Raw genomic sequence first — 19,175 nt, 5'->3', positions numbered from 1 at the left:
ACTGATCGGTCGCGGTTGCGGTCGATTTACGACGGACGTCCGCGTAGTATGTTCCTAGCTTCATGCGAGCGTTTTTCCGACGGTCGTGACGACATGTCACTGCTACCAACACAAAGAAAAAAATCGCTAGGGCTCAACTAACACAGTCTCTAATATTTATCGATATCGATAAATGTACGATATTTTGAAGTATGGTGAATTAACAGTAAATTTTATATATATAAAAAATGTCTGGGATGGCTGTCAGAGGCGTATTTCAAGGATTTGGTGTTGGCATCCTGAGCCAGTCAGCTTTACCGTCCCGTTAAGTGACGATAAAGTATGAAATTTAAGAAAAAATGCTGCTTTGCTACCCTAAAAAGAGCCTGCCGTCTTTAATACGCCCCCTGTATAAGATAAATAAATAAAACACACACAGTTTCGTTTTCTTTCAACCCCTTATTATGTACCTAATTAAGACCTAATATGTATGCAATAAATGCTTATGACTTATTTGCCAAGAGTGGCACTGAAGCTTTAGTAGTTTCATGTGTTCTGCCTACCCCTTTATGGGATACAGGCGTGATTGTATGTAGGGGGAAGCGGGGCAGATACGTACACCTTTTTTCAAAATTGATTTTAGAGCCCAAAATGATCTTCAAATACATTTTTTTTGTACCTAGTTGACAGCATATTTATTAAGGTATACCAAATTTACGTTTTCTTGTTAAATTTATACCCAGAGTCAGAGATATATTGATTTAAACAAAAAATGGTATTTGTGTAATTCTGCCCCACCTGCAGGGCACTTTGATATCTAGTATGGGACACTTTGATACATCAATTTAGGGCACTTTGATACATGTATCAAACTGCCCCTAACAGCATGCGTTTCAGAACAACACACTTAGCTGACCAATGATAAGCCTTTTAAACATATATTTATTAAAAATATACTATGAAGTTTTAGTTCTAAATAATAAGCCAACTTGATAACTGAATAGATATACTTACTGCTTTTGACAATGCTCATCCATTAAAACTCTTTAAATTTGCGGCACCACTCGATCAGAAACACGTAAAATTTTTACTTAGGGACCGCGAAAACACGTTTCGACGCGCTGAGCGGCAACGGCTGACTGGCGAGCGGCGCGGCCGCCGGTACGTCACTCACACATACAAAGGCACGTTTGAGTGTTGCCGCAGGTGTATTTAAGCTTGTAGGTAAGGAGTTAGTGTGGGTGTTCAAAACTGCCCCTTGTGCCTAACTACCCCGCTTCCCCCTATGTATGTAAATAAAAGCAAAATATAACATCACTTTTCTTTTACATGAAGTAATTTTTCAACTACTTTGGCGCACTTGGTGAACTAATTTTGAGGCGTTTGCAGAAATTTCCTATGATTTACTATACCTGATGGAACTAATTAGTTCCATCCACTTTTACTTGCCTTTATGGGTTGAAAATAGGAACAGAAACCACACAACCAATTTTTACGACACATTTTATTTATAAATCGAATTAGATAATACAGTTATTCGCGACTATAATCAACATAAGTTTAGTAAGTCTACTGCACGCTGGCCATGACGCTGTCCTCGTTCTTCTTGAGTATGACGAAGCCCTCCATGACGGGCGAGAGCGGCACGTACTCGTCGGTGGCGAGCTCGGCGCGCTCGCCGAACGAGAGCAGCACGGGCGTCGTGTGCGTGTGCGAGCCCGCGATGGTCTTCGGGGTGCCGGCCTTGCCGATCACGTCTACGGCCTGCGAGGATTTGAGATTAGATGCTTCAGTTTCAAGTACAGTCGAGTTCATAAATATGTGTACATTTCTTCACCTTAACTCGATGCAATAAGGTGAAAAAATGTACACATATTTATGAACTCGACCGATAATTTGTAAGATTGCAAGAGCACAACGAGTGTGTGGAGTATTAGGGATGTAACACTTCTAGATGTGCCGGCAACCATAGGTTATACAGAGACTGCTTACCATTACGTGGGTCGTGTCGTAAGCTTGTTTACCAGCAAAATAGTATAAGAAAAAAGTGCGATTTGTGTTACAGTAGTCAACAATACTAACAGATTGTATCAACAACGCGAGCCGAACGCTCGATACAAATACGCGTTAATAAGAAACGGCTCCTCCGATATCGGCGTATCAACAACGAAGTATCGAGTATCAAATTCGTTTACTAACATTTCAAACGATTGTATATTTAATAATATTTTGTATGAAGATGAAGTTTTATTCTGTTAAAAGTAGTTTGTACCATAATACATAACATAGAAGAAGTAATAAAAACAAGCTGATGTACACACCTGTCCGACGCGGACGGTAACGTTGAGGGGCTGCAGGTTCTCGTCGAGCGTGACGAGCCAGCGCGGCTGCATCGCCGTCGCCAGCACGTACAGAAGGTAGTGCGACTTGCCCAAGATTACTGGAATAAAACACCCAATCAAATAAGTACAAGGAACAGAAAAATTGACGCGGATTCGAAGTACTCAACTACTCATGGCTGATTCCGTTAAAAAAAGTGATATATACTTTTAGCTAATCTTGGGACCACCAAATATACAATTTAGGGTCTCCCCAAACCGATCGACGCGAAATCGGCTTTCGCCGACCAAAAATCGTTCGTTAGTATGAACATGCGACGACGACGCGCAGGCGTCTTCATACTAACGAGCGATTTTTGGTCGTCTAGAACCGTTTTCTGAGTCGATAGGTTTGGGGAAACCCTTATGCGAGAGTTCGATACTATACTATACTTACCCTAACTATAGCTTGCTATATTATACTTAGCCTAAGATCATTATGTGTACACATGAATTGCAATAAAGCATTGAAATTGAAATTGAAAGTTACGACAATTTTAGTTCATCATGAAGCGTTTATTCACCAAACACTATCAAAAAAATCTTCAATATGCAAAACTAAGAAAATAGAAATGATACACGTATTTGATTTCGCAATAAAACGATAATCAGTAAGCACTAAATCTTTCATAGCTTTAAAATCACGTACGAATTGTAAGTGGTGTTAAATTTCACCGCCATGTCATATGACGAGGTGGCCGAGTGGTTAAGGCGTTGGACTGCTAATCCAATGTGCTCTGCACGCGTGGGTTCGAATCCCATCCTCGTCGATAAATTTTGTTTGGATTTTATTGATTTCATCAACACAAGAATGAATTTTCTTACTTTTCTTATAAGGTTTTTGTTTTGTAAGATTTTCAGTTTCCTATTTAAATTACAATCTAAAATAAAATTGTAATCCTAATTTAATATCCTGGGCCAAATTTTTATTTATAAGTTTTAATGTAAGTGTTTATTGTAATATTTATATACTAACATTTAGTAAAAAATATGCCAACTTACCTCTATAAATTTTAGATCACCTAGTGACGTATTTAATTTTTTACAAATAGTTTCTTATGCTCACTCAATCCTCACACTTTTGAAAAGCCGAATTTTGATGAAAAACATACGATTTAGACCGCTATTATATGTGTATAGTTTAGTAAAAGTGAAATGGGAATTTGTAAAATACAAAACGAACCACTAACGTGTCAGGTTTTTTTATAATATAATCTGACTGCCCGGAATTGGTACAGAGGCTAGTAAGATTCTTTGTACCGGACCTAAAAAAAATAACCCTCAGACCGCGAGTGCGGCCTTTGCTGGCGGTGCCAACGGCACGCACGGTGGCGTATAGAAACTCGCCGATTCCTCGTGCCTTAGCACTGCTGAATGCGCTCCTGGTGTCAACACCTGACTGTGACCTACTTGCGTGGCGATGGACGGATAAGAGGGAGTCTAGTGTTTTTAAAGTGTTTTAATTTTATTTTTAGTTTTACGTACTTATAGTATGTCATTTTATCGTTTAACAGTGTATTAGTCCTAACTGTAATGCTGTGTAAATAGTAAATAAAGAAATGAAATGAAATAATAAATTTTTGTAAGTGCTCACTCAGTCCACACGTTTTGAGAAAGTTAAAAATGTAAATATCTTAAGATTTGTAGCACCACAGACACTCGAAAGTACTTCAACATTTAGTAAAATTTTTTACTAAATATCCACCATCTAATATTTTATATTCGTTGTCTGGTTTTAAAGATATTCAGACATAACTTTTTTCATACAAATGTATCATGTAGGGTGACCACACTATGTCGGCTCCTGATTTTCCCCGCCTTGCCATTGTCATATTGAGATTGGGGAGTTTCGTTCAATTTTGATAATAGTTTATATTAAACTAATACCATATTAATTCTCCATCTGCAAACTGTTTTTAGGTTATGTTCTTGGCCTAGTGATGATGTGTATTGTGTAATTTTTATCGACGTCAGGATAATAACCATATCGACATTCATGCATTAAAAAGGACATGAATGATAATTGGTAAGAAACAAAGAATATAATACTTCACTAGTAAGAAACCAGAAATCAGGAGCCGACATAGTGTGGTCACCCTACATGATACATTTGTATGAGAAAAGTTATGTCTGAACTCTGAATATCTTTAAAACCAGACAACGAATATAAAATATTAGATGGTGGATATTTAGTAAAAATTTTTACTAAATGTTGAAGTACTTTCGAGTGTCTGTGGTGCTACAAATCTTAAGATATTTACATTTTTAGGGTTCCGTAGTCAACTAGGAACCCTTATAGTTTCGCCATGTCTGTCTGTCCGTCCGTCCGTCCGTCCGCGGATAATCTCAGTAACCGTTAGCACTAGAAAGCTGAAATTTGGTACCAATATGTATATCAATCACGCCAACAAAGTGCAAAAATAAAAAATGGGAAAAAATGTTTTATTAGGGTACGTACTCCCCTACATGTAAAGTGGGGGCTGATTTTTTTTTTTTCATTCCAACCCCAACGTGTGATATATTGTTGGATAGGTATTTAAAAATAAATAAGGGTTTACTCAGATCGTTTTTTGATAATATTAATATTTTTGGAAATAATCGCTCCTAAAGGAAAAAAAAGTGCGTCCCCCCCCTCTAACTTTTGAACCATATGTTTAAAAAATATGTTATGTTATGTTATGTTATGTTGTGTAGGTAAATTACATATTTAATGATATTGAGATTCATATTATCTTTTTCTTCTATGACAATTTGATATGTTTTCTCTGAAGAAGAACGACATATTATTAAGCAATAATATAATTTATTGAAATTGATTTCCATAGAGTACCTAGTCTGTTCATATTCTTTGATGAATACTTTTGCATGTTAAATTGTATGTTGTTATTTAATGCATGTTAATTATAAGATGTAATGTTTTGATTATAAAAAAACCTGACACGTTAGTGGTTTGTTTTGTATTTTACAAATTCCCATTTCACTTTTACTAAACTATACACATATAATAGCAGTCTAAATCTTATGTTTTTCATCAAAATTCGGCTTTTCAAAAGTGTGAGGATTGAGTGAGCATAAGAAACTATTTGTAAAAAATTAAATACGTCACTAGGTGATCTAAAATTTATAGAGGTAAGTTGGCATATTTTTTACTAAATGTTAGTATATAAATATTATATGTTAAATGAATACATTCACTGTTTTCGTTGGTAGTTTGTGAGAACTGAGTGAGCACATGTTAATGACTGTATCTTTTGATTTATCTTTCTACAAATTCAGAGATTCGTTTTACAATTGTTTTAGAACTTTTACTAAATGATCAGCATATTTTTTTTTATTTTCGGAAGGTGCTCACTCAATCCACACGCACACCAATTAGGACACCACAGACTAAACTATAAGTGCTAACTATTCGGTGTTGGATACTCTATGCAGTTCCGACTCAACTATAATATCTCATTATACTTGACTTTAGTTAACTGTAATAATTTCAAAAATAGAACTTCATACAATTTCTATACTAATTTGCGATACCTGGCAAATTTTTCTGCATCTGAACCACATTTTTTTTTATCTGTCGCGTTATCGGCCAATCAGAGACGGTTATTACAAACAATTGGTTGCTAGGTAATTCGATGTTAATACAACGGTGAACGACGCTATTAACATTAATTTTAACTTGAATGATGATATTTCCGTCCATTGATGATGAAGATGATGACTCGTAGAAAAAGTATTGTATACAATAGTAATATAATTAAGCTTTTCACTCTCGTACCGTACTATTAGGCCACTCAGCAAGCTTCGTGGCCTAAACATGGTACTCGACTGAAAAGCTTTGCATTATATCACGATTGTATAAAATACTATTATGTCATGTGTATAATATCAATTATCAAGACTGAGCGAATTCGTTATGGCGTCCATTGAATTTCCCTGATAATGAAGAGGATGTAAACACGAATATTCGCCGAATCCCAACATGTGTGGTAAGCTACAATATGTTTGCCAGTGTGTGCACATAAACATAGTTAGAGCTTATAGCATTAGTGCACACGAATGTTCGGAGTAAAATTATACTTTACAGGGTTGACTATGGTATCCATGAACCGCGTGGCACAGGCCCTGCGCCATCGCAACACAAGCAGCTGCGTGTGTGTGTGTGTGTGTGCTAGTATACTCACTGTTCTTGCAGTCGAGGAAGGCGGTGAGCACGACGAGCAGGCCGGCGAGCGCGGGCTGGTTGACGAGGCGGCGGTCGGCGTGCGCGGGGCACAGCGTCACCGTGCCCTTGCCCGCGTGGCACAGGCCCTGTGCCAGCCGCACCATAAACAGGTGCACCGGCGACTTGCCGTGGTACAGCGCCAGCGCGCGCAGCATCGTCGCCAACCTGGACACAATTGTGACATAATGTTAGTAGGGCTAGAAACAAAAGCACTTGATATGAGGCTCGATTTGTGGAAGAGCGAAATCGGTACGGTTAATTAAGCGCTCTTGTAGTTCTGATTACAGTAGTGACAACTCAAATGACACTGGACGGATTCGGCACGCCACACGGCCATCGAATCGACAAAATAAGAACATTGTTGCAGAACAACATTGTTGCGGAAAACAAACAAGCGCAAAACTTTTGGGTAAATAAGCGAGTTTTGGCTCTCACGCGGCAACCTGCCGAATCCTAAGCCGCCACAGAGACACAACGGAACCATGCTGTATCGCAAAGATGAGGTAAACCACATCGCTGTCTGAGTGGATTATTTGTTGAACACATCGATAGCAGCCAGTTATGGGTTAGAGATGGAGCAGAGAATGATGGCTCACTTATACCTTACTTAGATACAGTCACGGTTGGAAGACTCACCTAGCATTATTAGTGCCAGCGCCTACTAGACCCATGGCAAAGATGGCGTTGTAAGCCACATCGTTGTCAGAGTCGTGCGAGTACTTGTTGAGAACATCAATGACGGCTAGTTGCGGGTTGGAGATGGAGCAGAGAGCGATGGCTAGCGGCACCGCTCGTCGGACTGCTGGCTCGCCGTAACGACCCTAGGGATACATGAATAGTCGAGTGAGATATACATTACAATGTAAGAGACATACGTTTTGTCACATACAGTAAAAACTACTTAGATAACAAAATGCTACTTTTGGCAGATATTCAATAGTTTTTGAGTATATTCTCGAGATTTTTTTATAGAGACAGTTATCGGCTGAGGTATTGCCAGCATGGTAGTTAATGGTAGTGTGAGAGATGTTCAGAATATCTTGATCTTGAGTAAAGTTGATTGTTTTTAAAATACCCTACATCAGCATATGTGAGTGTGCACGGGAGAACGTCCCAATTTGTCGATTGCTATAAAGCTTAAAATCTCGCCTTTTAATGGTAACCTACAAAGTGGGACGTTTTACTAAACACACTCACATATCCTTATCCCCGGATTATGTGGTTGATTTAGGAATAAGTTAGACAAGCACAGTACAAATCTTCTGATGACTGGATACAGTGCTTATCAAGTTATCAGTCATTACAATTGCCTGCCCGCTTTACAAATTACAAAAGAAAAAATTAAAATTTTGAAAAAACCCCCGACCAAGACATAGTTGACCGATTTTCATGAAACATGGCTAAGAACACTCCCGACTAACTCAGCTTTCAGACAAAAAAAACTAAATCAAAATCGATTCATCCGTTCGGGAGCTACGATGCCACAGACAGACACACACACAGACAGACAAACAGACAGACAGACAGACAGACGGACAGACAGACAGACAGACACGTCAAACTTATAACACCCCTTCGTTTTTGCGTCGGGGGTTAAAAATGGCGTAGTTACCAGCTGTCCAAAGATGCGCGTGCACATCTCGGCGCCGGTCTCCTCGGCGAGCGCGATGACGGCGACGCCGAGCGTGGCGACGGCCTGCACGGCCGCCAACTCCTTGTTCGCCTCCTTCTCCTTGTCCTTCTCCTTGCTCTTGCCGTCCTTCGACTTGCCTGGGACATTACAACATTATTTATGATTTTTTTTTTTTTATTATTACTGAAGTTGAATCACGAGAATACTACATCGTGCAACAATGGGAGGAAGTTGAATATTACTAACGAGAGTAAGTTAAATCGCGACGGCTTGCCGCAAGTTAAGTACGGTACAAGAAATTTCATTATTCCCTTGGGAGAACGATTTTTCCATAACTCACGCTCCGCCTACGTGCAATAGCACATTTAACCCTTAAATGCATGAATTTTTCTTTTAACGAGATATTAATATATGTGATAGACAATGGTTTTCTGACTCTGGGAAAAATAATAAAAAAAATATTTAATATCGATTTTAATACTAAATAAAATATAATAAAATAAATAAATATAAATATTGGGGGACACCTTACACAGATCAACTTAGCCCCAAACTAAGCAAAGCTTGTACTATAGGTGCTAAGCGACGATATACATACTTAAATAGATAAATACATACTTATATACATAGAAAACATCCATGACTCGGGAACAAATATCTGTGCTCATCACACAAATAAATGCCCTTACCGGGATTCGAACCCAGGACTGCGGCTCAGCAGGCAGGGTCACTACCGACTGAGTCAGACCGGTCGTCAAATCAGTGTTAGAAGTTAAATAGGCCAAAACTGATTTATATAAATATATAATTATTGGTAAGTTTTATTTGTAAAGTTTGACTACTATTAGAAAGGTACACTTTGTGAAACCCCCATGATAAAATATTTAAATATAAACTAATTACTAACTCCGAAAAAATCTGCCTAAATCACATCACTAAAAATCGCCATCATCCTGTTTTTTCACACTTTTCCGCCATTTTATCTTTATCCTTAAATAATAAATAGTAAATCATAATACATACATACATACAATCACGTCTGTATCCCATAAAGGGGTAGGCAGAGCACATGAAACTACTAAAGCTTCAGTGCCACTCTTGGCAAGTAAGGGGTTGAAAAAAAATGAAACTGTGACATTGCAGTGACAGGTTGCCAGCCTCTCGCCTACGCCACAATTTAACCCATATCCCACAGTCGCCTTCTACGACACCCACGGGAAGAAAGGGGGTGGTGAAATTCTTAATCCGTCACCACACAGGCGCAAATCATAATATTATTTAATTATTTATTAAATAATAATAAATACTGAATAGTAATTAAGCTATAAATGTGATTTTGGATAGCTACATATTGAGTCACAGGTCATCAAATATATGATGCATATAACATATTCATCACCATGCATTTAAGGGTTAAAGTGCGGGTGTGATGAAATAGTACATTACGATACATGTGCGGTAAAAAGGAAGCTCGAAACGAGTGGCGATAAATTAAAACACGACCGAAGGGAGTGTTTTAAATAGACACAACTTACGAATTTACTTTTCGCACGTGTATCGTACAGCGTTTTTTAGTCCAGACGGATTTTTACGCACTAGTGCGAGAAGTGGTTAATTTCTTTTCAGGTCGAAACTTCGGAGGGCCATCTGTACTGAATAACGTCGCACGATACACGTGCGAAAAGGAATTCGTGAATCGTGTCGATTTAGAACACTCCCTTCGGTCGCGTTTTAATTTATCGCCACTCGTTTCGAACTTCTTTTTTTCCGCTAATGTACTTCTTTGTTCAAGTTAGTGCAAAAGTTAACTTAGGCAGGCTCCTTCGAGAATTTGTTATTCATTTTTTTATAGCAGACGAATTGAACAAAAAACAGTTGAGTGTCAGTATAGTAATTGTACAATTAGATGCTAAATGAGGTGCAGCATAGAAACTTGTATTGTCGCCTTTCTTTAGATTTGACTGTACACCTTTTCTCATTGCTCATAAATTCAGAGCCCGGAAAATCCATAGCAAAACAAAAGACTGTCGCAATCAAACTAGGGTGAGAAACATTTTTTTATCGATATCAATAGTTCTAAATATGAGAAGAAAATGGCCCACCAAATGAAAAAAAAAAAATGTATAAATAATTATACAGGTACAGACAGATGAAATTTCTTCCTCGAAATCCACGTCAGTACACACAGCAGCACTTGACATCTTATTGGGTTTGTTATAGTAATAGGAGTATATAATCATTAATTTTTCAACATTCTCTGGGAGAAGACTGTTTCGTTTATCACTGTAAAGCCATTTATGTATACTAAATGAACGTTCGACTTCACTCGACGTCAAGGGAGCAAATTTATAAAACTCATTGTAGACTAGTTCAGGGTGATTGGTTATCCACGTTTTAATACGATCTTGCACATTACTCATTTTAAATAGTTTTATATATCAACCACGTCCGTGTCAAAATATTTAAGGTTTAAATAATAATTATCTACAGAGACACAACTTATATTTTATCACTGTCATACGCAATGAAATGACAATAATGACATTCAATGTCTTATGGAATATTAATTTTCTGCAGTGTCTATTATAAATTTACAATGAGGTTGATTACCTCTTTGTCACCCGACTACGGCCAAGCTAAAAGGAAAGGGATATTACTTACTTAATATGCAGAAATATAAGTAACGTTGATAATATAGGTTACGTTGTATTTTAGATGAAATAATAACACATATAAAACAAACCCTTAACTTACTACTTGTTTTGCGTTTGGCGTGAATAATTATAAAATAACGTACGTACCTAGACACATCGGTATGATTTTTTTTAGACAAAACTTACTCGATATCGATAAAAAAATGTTTCTCACCCTAGTTTGATTGCGACAGTCTTTTGTTTTGCTATGGATTTTCCGGGCTCTGCTCATAATGTAATGTGTCAAAGCAAAACTGCTGATATAATATACACTTATACAGTGACGTGATTTTGTCGCATTGTAATTAATTACACGTACTTTTATTTTTAACTTCTGATTAGCAGAAACGTCTGCAATCGATGCCACTAGGCTTAGAATAAATTTAAAAGTGGAAAATGTCTGCCTTGGGTGAGACTTGAACTCACGGCCTCTGGATTGATACTCCAGCGCTCTGCCAACTGAGCCACCAAGACTTCAACCAAGCCAGCGAAATTTACCACTACTAAGGTCAATGGGACCCGTAGCGACATCTACCGTAAGAGTGTTAAACTTCTTAAACGGCAACCGGAATAAATAAAATTATAAATAAAAAAATAAATTTATTCTACGCCTACACGTACTTTTGTTCTTGTCCTCCTTGGAACTCCCAGCACCCGAGGAGCTGGAGCTGGAGCCGCTGGATTCCTTAGCCTCTTTCTTGTCAGTCTTCTTGAACGCGGTGTCTTCGGCTGATGACTGCTCGTTCTATAATAAAACGATTAATATGTCACATTCGATTACAGACAACGGAATTTCTGTCAGCTGCAGTAGAAGCATATTTTCAATTTATTTTATTGAGATTTATGGAAAACCGACATTCTAGTCCTAAAAGCCGCCATTAAGAACTATTAGGGTTCCATGGCCAAAATGGCAAAATTCTTACAAACCGGCCATGGTGTACTCTTGTTTCGCCGACAAACTTTTCATCGAATATCATTTCATCGACAACAAATCATCGAAAGTTTAGTTCGTGTAAAATTGTTTCGAGTAATTTTGTTTCAACTACTATTTATTTGAAATTTTCTTAGTTATTTTAAATACTATTCAACTAATATTTCTTCATCGCTGATTCGTTTCAAAGTACTTCAAATAGCAGAACTACAAAACATCGCAATTCATTTATTCGACGTATTATTACAAAACTTTCTCATTTGTCGTACTACACAAGTACACATTTATATATATTTCTATTCTAGGAAACTTCAAATTGACGATTTTGTCGTGGCACATCACATACGTCCATAATGAAACTATGACCAGTGGCTTAAATCCTATATTAGAGTAGGTTTAGGTTAGGTTAGAACTGCGATGCTACAAAACGATGAAGGGCTTTTAAAGTAGGTTTAGGTTAGGTTAGAACTGTGACCACACACAAAAACGACCAGCTTACAGAGTAGGTTTAGGTTAGGTTAGAACTGTGATCACACAGAAACAAACGGCTTACCGAGTAGGTTTAGGTTAGGTTAGAACTGCGACCTACACAACAACGAATGGCTTTTAAATTAGGATTAGGTTAGGTTAGAACTGTGACCACACACAAAAACAAATAGTTTACACAGTAGGTTTAGGTCAGGTTCGACCTGTGACAGAAGCAAACATATTGCAGAGTAGGTTCCGGTTAGGTTAGATCTGCGACCCTACACATCAACGAACGGTCTATACATAAAGTACCACACCCAAAAGTACAGAGTAGGTTTAAGTTAGGTTACAACTGTGATCACACAGAAGCAAACGGCTTATATAGTAGGGTTAGGTTAGAACTGCGACCAAACAAACAGTTTACAAATAGTAAAATTTTAGAAAAAATCATAATTGAAATAATATTATGCGTAATGAATTGTATTTAATGTAAAACAAAACGAAATGAAAAAACACGAAACGAAATACCACGATATGAATTATATTCGGAATAACTTATCTACGAAATAAAAGTCTACGTTTTGATTTTACTTCTATCGATTGTTCTACTAAATGATTTGTCGAGGAAATTAAATTATTTGAAACGTTGTCTTTGAAATAATATTCGAACAAGTGTCTGTCGGCGATTCAAGGGTAAACCCCCGGCCATGACAATGGTCTAAGGACTCTTAGGGCGACAGCGGCGAACAATAGCCACAGGTTGTAGCAAGACACAGCGAAACGACCTTTTCGCACCTATGACCGCTAATCGCCCTTTCGCTTCAGGACAATATCGTTATAGCACCCAAATCTTTATATGAATACTCACGTCGGTGTCGTAGTGCTTGGAGCAGATGTGCAGCATCTGCTGCACGACGAGCACGTCGCCGGTGCCTGCGTACGCGCACATGGACAGCGTGGTCTGGCAGAGCGACTGCTGCGGCTCGGGCAGTACTTCCAGGGCGGCCATTGTTGCTTCCGTGCGCTCCTTGCAGCCTGAAGCAATAATAAATTACTGGAAACGATCCGAAAGCCAGTAGATTTGTGTTGCGTTTCGCAGCGAAGTTCCTATGGCAACCTTGTATCTATAGATGAATTGTTGTAAATGTTTCGTCAAAGTGGCCAGCTAGAAATTATCTAACTTATACTGACCGCTGATTACCTTTTAGATTTTTCTCGAGCTCTCGATATTTCGACGCAGTTTATTACATGCGTCATGATCACGGAAAACCGGTCAATATAAGTCTAAAAAAAATAACCGTGAATCATTCAAATCTCTTATTAGAAATAAAAATAAAATTGTTTAAGTTTATACTTAATTTTACTTACCTAAGAAACATAATCCGAGACCTAGATGTAAAAATCTGGCGTATGTAGAACTATGAAGGTCTTTCGTGTCATCAATGAGGCGTTGAATGATAGCGCACGTAACCTGTAAACAGAATTTTTAATTTAGCAAAACAACGAGTATTACACAGTTTGCTGAAATACAAGTAGGTAGCTAAATTCATATTATGACACACTAATATTCAAGACTCAGGTCTTGTCTTCATATCATGACTCATGACTCGATTATGTCACCCGACATCTGTTGTACAGCTAGGTTTTCACTTGTCCTTTCATCTGGCCCGTCAAAAACAGGTCGTACCACACCATACGAAAGGTAACCTTTAGTGATTATACTAACGTCTCCGTTGCAGGAGCCGACGGCGATGAGCCCGCAGGAGATGGCGGCCAGCGCGCAGATCTCGGCGGGCGCGGTCGTGTCGCTCAGCACGGGCAGCAGGTGCTCCAGCACTTCCTTGCGCTGGGTGCCGGCGTAAGCGATGCCCAGACCTATGAAATAGATACGAATTAAGATTTCGAAATAAGATCGGTAGAAGCATAGTGAAATTAATAAGATATATTTATCTGCCATATAAATGCTTAACTTCTCACCTAACACGCTTCCGATCCTGAGGTTGGAGCTTGAATGCAGCACATAGTCCGAGAGCAGAGCAAGAGCGGGATCACACTCGTTGCGGACTCCGCAGTTCACCAGTCCGAGCGCTAGCAGAGCTCCCGCCTTGATGTGCTCGTCTGCGGTGTAGAGGTACTTGTCGATGGGTGTGAGACCACCGTCCACGTCCCACAAGTGGATCATACCGAGGGACGCCGCAGCGGATAACATGCCTGGCAAATAACAAACAAAATCAATTATATGTATACAATCAACATTGCCAATAATATGAAATGAAACAATGTGTCGACGTTATTGATTAGAATTAAGTGTTTGACAAGACAACATAAATCTTGCTCTAGAACGGTTTTACACGGCGCGCTAGGCATATAATTGTAAGCACAAAGATTGATATTAGTGTGTAGCTTCAAGGGTCAGTTGACGATTTTGGGGAATAAAGGGAAAAATCCTTACTGGATTTAAAAGCTCAGAAATCACAAGGGAAATATTATAATACTCATAATCCAGTTTGAACTTACCATGATCCTTATTCTTATACATCCACTTGTTGCCGTCCTCTGTTGTGACCAACTTATCCCTCCCAAATCCAGCATTGACGAAAGCATTTACAAATGTCGCCGAGAGATTCTGTCTAGCCGAGTCCACTGGGTGCTCTGCAAGGAGAGAAGGACGTAGGGCTGAACCGGCCGACTCTAGCCATGTTTTGTAAACTTCTTCTGGTGTTTTAGGCTCCATAATGTCGAGCTAGAGAAAAAAAAATACCCTAAATTATTGACCCACAGGTAGTTATTACAAATTCTTATTGTCATTTTAAACATAACAGATGATTCCATAGCTAAATGAATACAGTAAAATTAAATTTGACGTACCTCTCTGCCCAAACTCAGGAAGTGATCATTGATGTGAGCATTAAGAAGGATTGTACGCAGATCTTCATCTTCAATATCCAATGGAATGTATTGACGCGCCAGCATGTAGCAAAGCTGCTTCTTTATTAAGCTGCAGAAAATAATTCTAGTTAGTGAAGATAATAAAAGTTAACACAGCCCCCGTTAAGGAAATGGTCATGATTACGGTAATAGGCTACTAGACTCGTATCGAATCAAGTTATTGTTTTCTGTAGTATTTGACTTAAGAAATCAATATTTATATTTTTGATTAAAGATGTGTGTATGTTTTTTTTAATTATGGACTCCGAGAATGGTGTTGGCCAATGGAGTGACGTCACATAATTCAAATCAACTATGGAAATTAGAGGTACTAATCTAATCTCCATAGAAGCAACCTCTATTGTATTAAAATTCATAGTCGTTGCTCGGCTGTGACAGTGTCAAATATTTTTCTAAATCGACTTATGTCATGTCATAGATATTCTATAGATTAATATGGCTGATGTTGTTTTTGCTGATCTGATCACGTAAAAGTAAACTTTAAATTATTTTTTTGCGGGTTTTTAAGTCGTAATAAAATATGGTACTATTTTTTTTCGTTTAATTAGACAGTAATTAATAATATAAGACATACTTTGAAAAAGGGTCAAGTAGCCTATTCCTCTCTACTTGTCTCAACAATTATCTAATTTGGATTATTAGTTTATAAAATTAATAAAAACTTACGGATCACTGCAAGCATTGAACACCTGCTCACACTTGGCCTTATCATGCAGTTGCATGGCCACGAGAAGCGCCCGCGGGTACTCTCCAAAGCGCAGATATGTGTCCAGAACACCCTGCAGGATTTGAGTTGATTCCGGCTCAACTACATAACTGGCACAGCTGGAAAACAAGTCAAAAAGTTGATGAGTAACTTGATGAAACATATTTAAACAATGATGGCTGTTGCTAAATAAAACAAATACAAAAATAACCATACATTTATTCAATCTAGTTTAGTGGAGGGCAAAGTAAGGCCCGCGAAAGACTGTATCCGGCCCGCCACCAATCTTTCAAAATAGTGTGATATGATATGTCAGTACTGTAGTAAATTATTGGTGTAAACCTGGCCTAGCTCCTCTAAAATTCCTTTATATTCTACCTACCAAATTAATCTAGTAAAGTAAACACTCATTTAATGGTACTTTTCCTAATATTTTCGATAGCATCGATTGATTGAACAGCTTCAGATCAGCTAAACATAAACAGAACATGAATTGGAACAGGTGAATGCTCCTAGGAGTGTCATTTTTTGGCAGTCAGATATCATTCAGATGAGTGTTTGAAGAATGCAACCACAATTTAATTTTACATTCAGTAATTTAAGATTCAATATACATCTTTCAATAGACAAAAATGCATGTATAAAAGAAAGAAAAAAAAACTAACCCAATAAGGTAGAGACAGACTCTTGGGTAGTTGCTCTGGTCCATATGCTGAGTGATCAGGTCTAGTCGGTCAATCTCCATGAGAAGGTCACAGGCCTGGATCTCCGCAGAGTGCTTCATGTCGAATGATACCACATCTCTCACCAGCGGCAGAAGTGTGTCCATGTTGTCCACATTCCACTCTTCAGCTATTTCACCTTCCAATTGTCTAGAAACAGATTAGAACATAAAACAATCTGCGGCAAGTATTATTTCTTGCCAACATGACATACTCAAACAACCATATTGCTTTTTAAACTAATAAAAACTTTTACATTCTGCATTATTCGCATTAATTCCCAGACGTAATATCTATGCAGTGACAGCAAATGATTGTATTTGTTTATTTATTACACAGCTATGTAGTATTTTTAGTTAAAGGTAATGAATACATTTATTAGTAAAGCAAACAAAAAAAACATTAAATTTCTGCAATGAACCAATCCTATTTTATAACTACATATACCTACTGTTCTTATTTTGCTTACCTGACATATTCATGACCCCAGTCTCCAACATTGGACATAGTACCCAGTAAACAGTATTTCAAGCATTCTCGTTTCTCAGCAGCATCCTAAAATAAAATCAGTGTTGATCAAACATTGCAAAGTAAATAAAAATATTCTTAATAGAAGGCCATTTAGGCCAAAAAAGATTCTTCAAACATTAGGAATCAGACTACAAAAATTAATAGGAATATTACTCACAGCTGAACCACTAACACCCATTGCTAGCACCGAAACCACATCAGCACAGAACTTTTTAGTTTTGGCATCTTTGATCTTTTCATACACTTCTTTCAATGCAGGGTAGTGCTCCCTCAAAAACTTCAGCGGCTTAGGGACTGATGTCATGGAAGTTGTGGATGTTCTTATCAGATTACTCAGCATTTGCAAAGCTGGGAAATATAAATCTACTTCGTTACCCTGCAAACAATAAAAAAGAATTAGGTTATGATTGTTTATCCGTCATTTAGTATATTTAAAACGTGAAACGCATACCATAAGCTTCTCCACAAGCATATTGAGTTCCTCTTGAAGGCGTTTGTCTTCCTCGGACTGAAAATACAAGATATATTAGATGTATAATGCAACTGCACGATCACTTTCAGAATGACGATACACTTATCGGTTTCTCACCAAATCTTCATTTTGTGCTGCCACTGGCTCGGTTTTTTCTTTCGCTGGTTCCTCAGCTTTATTTTTGACCGTCATTTTCACCACTTATCTTTTAGTAATACGTAAAAATATTGTTTCGCTTGGTGACTGTCTAGAATGGATGATTTGAGAAATTTTGACAAGTCACTACTCTTTTTTTTTTTTTGGAATTTTATGGCCTGGTTACGAGACCTTTAAGCCAAGTCTTTAATTTTATAATAAGTCACTGGTTGACACTTCACTATTGTTATGATCAAATACTATGTAAACTCTACGAGTTAATACGTGCAGCTCGGTGCCAAAGTTGGCAACAGGCACACTAGCGCTCCTAGCGGCATGAGTTGATCAAAATAGTTTAGTTTCATACAGCATAAAATTTAAAAAAATTACAAATTCTTATTTTTTTGTTTTATTCCGTCTAAAAATGTTAAAGTAGATCAAGTAATAGCATTTTCTATTTTAATTTACTCAAATAAAAGTCTAAACAACTACTTTGATCAACTCGAACCGCTAGATGGCGCTAGTAAAATTGTTGCCGCTCAATTGTATGGGAAACGTCAGAAGCTGCACGTATTATAGTATATAGTATTTGTTATGATTAAGTTATTAAAGATTTATCACTGTATTTTTAATGAACTTATAAATTGGCTTATATGTTTGAACGTCTTTTAGTAGAATATTAAGCGGAGGCGGGCGGGAAGAAAACTCACTATTTTGAAACACTTCACTAAAGCTAGGAACATACTACGAGGACGTCCGTCGTAAAACGACCGCGACCGCGACAGAACAGTGTGCACGGAACAAAACATCCAGCGAGCCAGATTTCGAACGGACGTCCATGCGCTCAAGGCCACGTCCACGTCCGTCGACCGATAGTTTGCACGGCTATGTGTATTTCCATTGTCCAGATTCCCGTCCGCGGTCGATTCACGACGGACGTCCGCGTAGTATGTTCCTATCTTATCTTATCTTAAATCTGCGGGGGCCCTTACGGATACACTTCGACCCATCGGGATCTTTTGTGCAATTACCCCCTACGATCCTAAGATCCTTCAGCTATTCAGGAGCTTCTCGACCATCTCCACGTATCGGATGATGAGGCTCATGGGTAGCTCTCTGAAGTCCTTCGGTGCCAGGTAGCCTGCTCCAAAGTTCTTCATTCTTTGTCTGGCGAGGGCGTGACATTCACACATTAAATGTCTGACGGTCTCTTCCTCTTCGCCACACATGCGACAATCAGTGTTGTCGGCGTGTCCCATCTTGGCCAAAATTCCTTTGACCCCGTAATGGCCTGTGAACACCCCCGTTATAATTTGGAGTTGTCTTTTGCCTAGCTTCCCTAGCTTTTTGCTCCAT

At 38.2% G+C, this 19,175-nt stretch overlaps 1 protein-coding gene and 2 non-coding genes across 3 annotated transcripts; 1 reads left to right on the top strand and 2 right to left on the bottom strand.

The window, feature by feature from the left end:
• Nucleotides 1-1,465: 1,465 nt before the first annotated feature.
• Nucleotides 1,466-17,960, bottom strand: LOC125230042 (26S proteasome non-ATPase regulatory subunit 2). The gene is made up of 18 exons (XM_048135023.1): nucleotides 17,802-17,960; nucleotides 17,664-17,720; nucleotides 17,370-17,588; nucleotides 17,151-17,236; nucleotides 16,625-16,831; nucleotides 15,920-16,078; nucleotides 15,173-15,302; nucleotides 14,822-15,047; nucleotides 14,282-14,515; nucleotides 14,031-14,179; nucleotides 13,673-13,775; nucleotides 13,173-13,339; nucleotides 11,527-11,650; nucleotides 8,192-8,349; nucleotides 7,216-7,400; nucleotides 6,539-6,744; nucleotides 2,301-2,419; nucleotides 1,466-1,743 (listed from the first exon to the last, which is right to left on the bottom strand). Exons 1-18 carry the CDS (start codon nucleotides 17,874-17,876, stop codon nucleotides 1,549-1,551), a joined length of 2,799 nt encoding a protein of 932 aa, XP_047990980.1. The 5' UTR covers nucleotides 17,877-17,960; the 3' UTR covers nucleotides 1,466-1,548.
• On the top strand, nucleotides 3,046-3,127 carry Trnas-gcu. Its single transcript has one exon. It is a non-coding gene; the product is annotated as a tRNA-Ser (tRNA).
• Trnad-auc lies at nucleotides 11,307-11,379 on the bottom strand. The gene has a single exon. It is a non-coding gene; the product is annotated as a tRNA-Asp (tRNA).
• Nucleotides 17,961-19,175: the final 1,215 nt, after the last annotated feature.

This window comes from Leguminivora glycinivorella, chromosome 10, assembly GCF_023078275.1.
Source record: "Leguminivora glycinivorella isolate SPB_JAAS2020 chromosome 10, LegGlyc_1.1, whole genome shotgun sequence".
Classification (NCBI taxonomy): domain Eukaryota; kingdom Metazoa; phylum Arthropoda; class Insecta; order Lepidoptera; family Tortricidae; genus Leguminivora; species Leguminivora glycinivorella.
The sequence above is the reverse complement of the archived record's forward strand: the minus strand, read 5'-3'. Positions and strand labels throughout refer to the sequence as shown.

Bases quoted from the DNA above. Each gene is read 5' to 3' on its own strand.
- LOC125230042 (XM_048135023.1), bottom strand. From the start codon at position 17,876: ATGACGGTCAAAAATAAAGCTGAGGAACCAGCGAAAGAAAAAACCGAG. The intron at 15,303-15,919 runs GTAAGTTTTTAT...TATTTTCTGCAG, and splicing joins TTCAATGCTTGCAGTGATCC to CTTAATAAAGAAGCAGCTTT. The intron at 13,340-13,672 runs GTAAGTAAAATT...TTATTGCTTCAG, and splicing joins TCTCGGATTATGTTTCTTAG to GCTGCAAGGAGCGCACGGAA.